This window comes from Ceraceosorus guamensis (assembly GCF_003144195.1).
Source record: "Ceraceosorus guamensis strain MCA 4658 unplaced genomic scaffold IE81scaffold_217, whole genome shotgun sequence".
Classification (NCBI taxonomy): domain Eukaryota; kingdom Fungi; phylum Basidiomycota; class Exobasidiomycetes; order Ceraceosorales; family Ceraceosoraceae; genus Ceraceosorus; species Ceraceosorus guamensis.
The window spans coordinates 1-6,458 of record NW_020290212.1 but is presented as its reverse complement, the minus strand read 5'-3'; the positions used below and the strand labels follow the sequence as shown (position 1 = coordinate 6,458).

General features: G+C 52.5%; 1 protein-coding gene across 1 annotated transcript; it reads right to left on the bottom strand.

Annotated features, from left to right (window-relative positions):
* Window positions 1–258: 258 nt before the first annotated feature.
* IE81DRAFT_332871 (hypothetical protein) lies at window positions 259–6,266 on the bottom strand (the record flags this gene model as incomplete). The annotated part of the gene is made up of 21 exons (XM_025515345.1): window positions 259–367; window positions 507–591; window positions 622–839; window positions 874–983; window positions 1,035–1,087; window positions 1,228–1,300; window positions 1,439–1,572; window positions 1,770–1,842; window positions 1,876–3,335; window positions 3,361–3,601; window positions 3,659–4,275; window positions 4,378–4,642; window positions 4,677–4,814; window positions 4,951–5,073; window positions 5,204–5,281; window positions 5,337–5,468; window positions 5,525–5,590; window positions 5,655–5,678; window positions 5,740–5,806; window positions 5,844–6,014; window positions 6,046–6,266. The coding sequence occupies 21 exons, from the start codon at window positions 6,264–6,266 to the stop codon at window positions 259–261; spliced, it is 4,458 nt and encodes a 1,485-aa protein (XP_025365835.1).
* Window positions 6,267–6,458: the final 192 nt, after the last annotated feature.

Genomic DNA, 6,458 nt, shown 5'->3' with positions numbered 1-6,458 from the left:
ATAGAGCTAGCTGTTGTTGGATGGCAGAACTCAATAGCTGAAAATTGTGGAAGAGAAGAGGGGAGTGACTAACAGCTGGGCAATCAGTCCAGGAGTGAGTTTCTATGAAGAATGATAAAGGAGACACTTTCGATTTGGCCCTCTAGAGAGCTCCTTTCTTGTGACCGCAGGAGGCGTGCTTGGTTGTTGGTTGGGCTTATGAGAGTGATTCCGATGCAGATTGGTGTTCCAACCTCAAGGGCACTTTAATGTCATCTTCTATATGCCAAATCGGTTTTCACTACTGTGCAGGCCGTAGTTGTCTGCGTTGTTCCGCAAGTCCTCCACGGTAATGTCCTTCATGATGATCATGGACTTGGACCGTGTGCTTGAAGCCCAAGAAGCCATGTCAATAGCGTGCTCAAGCGGTCAAACTTTGGTGACATTGACAAAGTTGCAATGCTTTTGCATCAACAACTCTATTGCATGGTTGCAAGGAGAGAGGTGTGGTTGTCCTGGAGTTACACCTGCAGCAATCAAGAGGGTTTCTACTGCCTTGCAGAATGGCATCAAGGGGCTGAATTGGAGGTGCAGGCGTTTCTGTTAGACAGCCTCTATAATTGCCGAAATTTCAGGACTCACATCGTGGCTGCGGGTCAAACAATTTGCCAAAGAGTAAGAATTTGGGCCGAAAAACTTTTGATTCTGGAGCTAGGGAGAAGAGAAGAAGCCTCTTTTCCAGCTGAAGACGAAGACGCAGCTCTGTTGGCTGACAGGCCTGTGTCATTAAGGTCTTGGAGACTTTGTTTAAGAGCTTCTCAACAAGTCTGAACACAGCAGGGACATAGAGAAGATCTTTGCTACCAAAGAAGAGCTCAGCACTGATTTCTGCACCATTCACGTGCCGAGTCCAACTGCTCTACCTCCCAAATCCCATCAAGCAGGTAGAACCTCGACTGTGCATGGAGATGCATGACCGCAAGGATGCTCAGGGAGCAGCTGAGCTAGGATTGAGTGTTGAGTGTCAAGTCGACCCCTAGAGGCCAGGTTCGCACCAACAAAGTCGACAAGGACTCGGAAGATTCGAAGGAAGACGAGCCTGTTGTTCCTGCAGAGGGAAAGAAGTTTGAATTGAGTAGCAAGGCGCCTGTATGCTAGCAGTGGCCAACATGATTGACAGTTTGTGGTACCTGTACTTGATAAAACACAGCACTCTAAATTTCAAAACTACAAGATTGGCAACCTCACGGGTATGATCGCGCCATTTGAGCCTTTTCTCCTGAATGGCGATGAGTCTGTGATTTTGATAACCCCCACAACGCTGATTCAACAATCAAGAATCATTGGCCCCTCCCAGATCTCATTGCGAAGGCTCTGAATTGCTCTTGCATCGAAGAGAGACGTCGTCTTCTGCGACGTGCCACTTCAGAATGCAAGATCCGCAAGACAACGTACGTACCTGGATGTTGGCAGGGAAAAATCTCCGACTTTTCTGAGTGCGACCAAGTGACAAGGGATACACGTCAAGGCGGACAAGCTCGGCGCTCAGCGGACCAGGTGCTCCACCCCAAGTCAGCGTCCTCGGGTCGTTTCCTGGTTGCGGAAACAATTAGCGAGCGTCTAGAGAGGCAATCTTAATGCCTGAGAAACTCCCAACTTGGCTGCGGCTCGGGCATTGTTCCACACTGCAAGCTGTTTGGCCGCTGAGCTAGCAGAGCGTCTTGTGGTCGGGACATGGGATGAGGCTGTGAACGGAGCCGCAGCTGTGTGTGCGACGGGGTTCCTTCAACCTCCGCTCCCAGGCAGATGCGCTCGCTGCTGGCTGCAGCAACCAACGCGTTTGAAGACTTTCGGTATTTGTACCTGATGAAATTGACAAAGTCTCGAGTGGCTTACTTTGTGCTGAGCTGCCAGCTGGCGAAGGGCTGCAGTGGGCAGTCCATTGCTGAGCAAACCAGCTGTGTGCAGCTTGTCTAGCTCCCTGACTAGATCTCTATGCTCAATGTCCAAGGACCAAGAGGTGGTCTTTTGGGAAGCAGGCTTGTGCCCATTCATGGAGGCAGAAGTATCCTCCCATGGAGCCTTCCTGACCATGGCTTCCCCTCCTGCAGCTGCAGCAGCTTTGGCAAGCCTGTAGGCTCTCTGATCAAAGCCCTCTCTGGCTTGGAAGCTGAGGTCAGAAGAATTGGCACCACCTATGGAAGGCCCAATTTGGTGGCCCTCAACCTGCTCCAAGAACCATTGGCAACCTTCTTCCATGGTCTTGCCTCTGGGATAAGGCATGAAGAGGTCATTATCAAATTGCTGTGCCCTCTCCATGCTCCCAGGTGCACCAAGGAACAGGCTTTGCTGGCCATGTGCAAGTGGCCAATTGAGTGGACAAGCAGGATTGTTTGCAATCCTTGAGCTTGATGCGCAAGTCTGCTTTGTTGTGGCTGCCCTCGCAATGGTTCCTGAGCTCGATGTGTACTTGTTCTCCTTGCTGGCCGCCCTCGATGCGCGAGTAGTATTGGGGAGGGCGCTGGACGACCGCAGTGTCCCATTGTTGGCAGTCCTTGAGCCTGCTTTCTCTCCCAAGGGAACATGCTCCATCCATTCACCGGCTATCCACAGATGAGATTTGTATGCACACAAGATAGATTCGTCATCCGCTGACCGACGCTTGCTTGACGGAGCATTGTCGTTTGCGGGAAGCGGACGCTTGCTGTTGCCTTGCAGACCGGCCTTCGTGGGAAGCGCACGCTTGCTGCTGCCTTGCCGAGTTTCAGCCGTTGGAGACTTAATGTGCGCCAGCGGAGATCTGTTGACCTGCAAAGCTTGAGTCGTCAGATGGTCGTTGCCTTGCAGAGTTAATGGCAAAGCCGAAGAGGGCTGGGTCGTGGACACGTAGTAAAGCGGCTTGACCTTCACCAGTGCATGGATGGCTTGCTTTGTCTCGATGAGCATCTTGCAGAGGTTAGGGTTCTTGTTGATCTGCTCCATCAACCGCATTGCTGGCCCACCGTGATGCTCAGCTAGACAAAAGATGGCTGTCTCGATGTAGCACAGTCTGCTATAGTGCTTGCAAAGCAGAGGCCAAGCTTGAGTCGTCAGATGGTCGTTGCCCTGCGGAGACAACAGCAAGGCCAAAGAGGGCTGGGTCGTGGACACGTAGTAAAGCGGCTTGACCTTCACCAGTGCATGGATGGCTTGCTTTGTCTTGATGAGCATCTTGTAGAGGTCAAGGTCCTTGTTGATCTGCTCCATCAACCGCATTGCTGGCCCGCCGTGATGCTCAGCTAGACAAAAGATGGCGGTCTCGATGTAGCACAGTCTGCTATAGTGCTTGCAAAGCAGATGCCAGTACTTGATGACACCTTTGAAGGGTCAAATTGTACACACGGCCTGCTTCTTCCGTGATGCTGAAGCCTGCATGCTTTGGGTCCATGAGCAGCTTGTAGCCGTACTTGCTGGGTTCAAATACTGCTTCTGCAAAGGCTTGCAGAGACATTCTTCCAAGCAGTACATCTGCCAGCCCTTGTGGCCCAAGAACCCCTTTGAGATGCTTGAGAGTGTCCTTGACACGTCGCAGCAGAAAGAAGGTGACCTCTGAGGACGAGAGGCAAATGATGCAAGCTCCGGTCTGGACAAGACAATCAGGAAAGGTTTGCAATGTTGCTAGCAACGTAGCTCTACTCACTGCGATGATCATCCGGAGAGCCGCGATCAAGTGCAGAAGCACTTTCGTGTGACGCCTGCCATGAGGCCAAAAGTCGATAGCAAATCTCGAAGCATATGCTGGGGGATTACTCGCTCTTGTGACACCGTCATAGGGCCAGGCCTCCTGGTGAAAGTCGACCATGGCCAAATTATGCTGAATGCGCTCTGGGCCTTGTCCGCATCCCCAACCAAAGAGCCCAAAGTCGTCTGCCTCATTGGCAAGATCCTCGACGGTATTATCCTTGTAGATGATCATCGACAGACGATCTGGACGGGGGCAAGAGGCGCAGGATGCCATGTCGATGCTGCGCTCTAGCGCGGCAGGAGCCATTTGCATGGTCTCGTGCTCAACCACCATAGCATGATGCTTGCGCACCAACTCCTCGACGTTGGGGTCGCGCGACGCTGCTTCTGGACGGCCTGAAGGGACGATGCAAAGTAGTCGTTGCACGGCTCGGCGATACTGCTTGTTGGGGCTGTAGCGGAGGTGTAGCCCTCCCGTTGCCGTATTGGCCAACCACGGTCCTCCGAGCGCAATGAGCACGCGCTCCGCGTCTTGCTCTTGACTCAATCTTCGCCATCCCAACGTGGTCGAGTCTGTGGGAGCAGAGTATCAGCTTGGAGCACCGTCAGCGGACTCTTCGGAGCGGCCAGCGCCAGCTCTTCGAAGCGGCAAGTCCGGTCCAGCGCCCAACTCACGGGGGTGTCTGTCCACAAGCGCACATACGCGCCACTTGCCAGGCACCCATCTTGCGCGCCGCACAGTGCCGGTGAGCTTGGCATCTTCTGCGTCGCGAGCAATTGGCGAGCTGACCTCGTCATGAGCGTGAGTCGTGCCGACGTACTTGACAGCGCCCCTCCGTCCTGTCAGCATCTCGGCCCATGGACCGTCCGCTGGGTGTTGAACGGCATGAACGCGCGCCCTCGCGTCCGTCAGAGGCCCCTGGTCCTCACGCATATAGGACTGCGCATCGCCACCGAGCACAAAGCTCACCCACCTCAGACTCCTCTGTGTTGGGTACCATCTCATTTTCCTCCATAAGCTCATCCTTCTTGTCGTCTTCGTCCTTCACTTGGATGCTATGGTCATGATGATCTCTGTGCCTCTCGGCTTTTGTTGTGTCCTTGTGCTTGACCTGCATACTGATGGCACCTGGTGCCTTTTGTCACTAACCAGAAGCACCTGCAAGGGATTGAATGGAGAGGATGGGAAAGAATGCATCTGTAAGCACTGATTGATTAGCGCAGCTGCTGCTAGGGGATTGGGCATACTTTGAGACTGGCAATCTGTGCATTGCGTGCGCAGATGATCGTGTTCTTTTGTTCTTGTTCAGCAATCAGAGGATCAATTGTCTCCTTCGAAATTGCCGCATTGACACTAAACATGTTGCAGTGCTAGACCACACCAGGTGATCAGCACGTGCATTCAAATAATGGCTGAGCTACTCAGCCCTGTTGACATTGGATACCTTGCCTGTCGGTACATTGCTCATATTCTTCTGAGCCTTGCCTGTTGGTACCTTACTTGTATACTTTGAACCTCGCCTGTCACTTCCATTTCCACCACAGGAGAAGCACACGCTGCCGAGATTTCTGCGTGCTTCTGCAAACAAGAGCGTCAGCTTTGTTCTCTGCCCCTTTTGACTCAAAAGACTCACCTTGCTCAAACCTTCAACACTAGCACGGCTCCCACTGCTGTTCAAACCCAGCCTCTTGCAGAGCCTCTGGATCTCTCTATTTTGCTCCTCCAGCGTTGCCTCAAGGCTTGCCTGCTTGTCCACTGAGCTTTGCTAGCAGGCATAGCATGCTGAGCGCACTCTATGTTGCTGCTGGTCAGCTTGCTGACCATGACACCTGGCAAGAGCAGAAGTGGACTCCAAATTAAAAAGGCTTTCTTCTGCTTTGCACAAGGCTTGTCATGCAAGCAAAGTTGATTTCAATATGCTGAACACCTCTGCCCAACAACACCTGCTCACATGCACACTTGCTGCTTCCATGCGCTTGAGCAAATGCAAAGCATGGCCAATCTTCTGGGCAAAAGCGAGGGTATCACGCGCGTACCATGCAAAGCCGCGACGATGTCCGGTTTGTTGAGCCAGAATCAAGAATCCAATCCTTGATCCCTCCCCTACTCCCAATGTCAGAACACGTGACCTGATGCACACCGGTTCCCCTGCATGCATACACATGTAAACACCACACAGAGAGTACCTCTCTCTCTCTTCCCTACCAATACATCCATTTCAGTGATATCCTGACCATTCCGCACCCATTTCGTTGCTGCCGCAACAAAGACCGCATCAGCAAAGTTATCCTTGTGACGCATGCTCATCGTTCTATTGTGGTTGTGGCGCAATGCCTACTCACAAATCAAAGTAGTGCTGCACAAGCTTGAGGAGGTTTTCTGCCATTGCAGCATTGCAACCATTCTGCTCCAGCACAGGAGAATTGAACAAATGCTCTCCAAGCTCCTGACAAGTCAATGAATGCAGCAAGCTACAATGGGTGAGATCCAATGCCCACTTGAGCTTTAGAATGGAATGCACAGGGAGGAGCATGATGCTGTGGCAGACAACCACCACATGCATTCTGATCTGCTGGTGTGGCAGTGCTGCAGGGGGGTAGCAACAGGCTAAGATTGCCCTTTGTGAAGGGCCACATTCATTGGTGTGGTAGCTCAGTGACGAGCGCAGAGCTCAGATGTGGGCAGGGTGCATATGTGACCCACAAAAGGGGGGGATCTGATTAAGGCTGCCCCTTGTGAAGGGCCACATTGATGG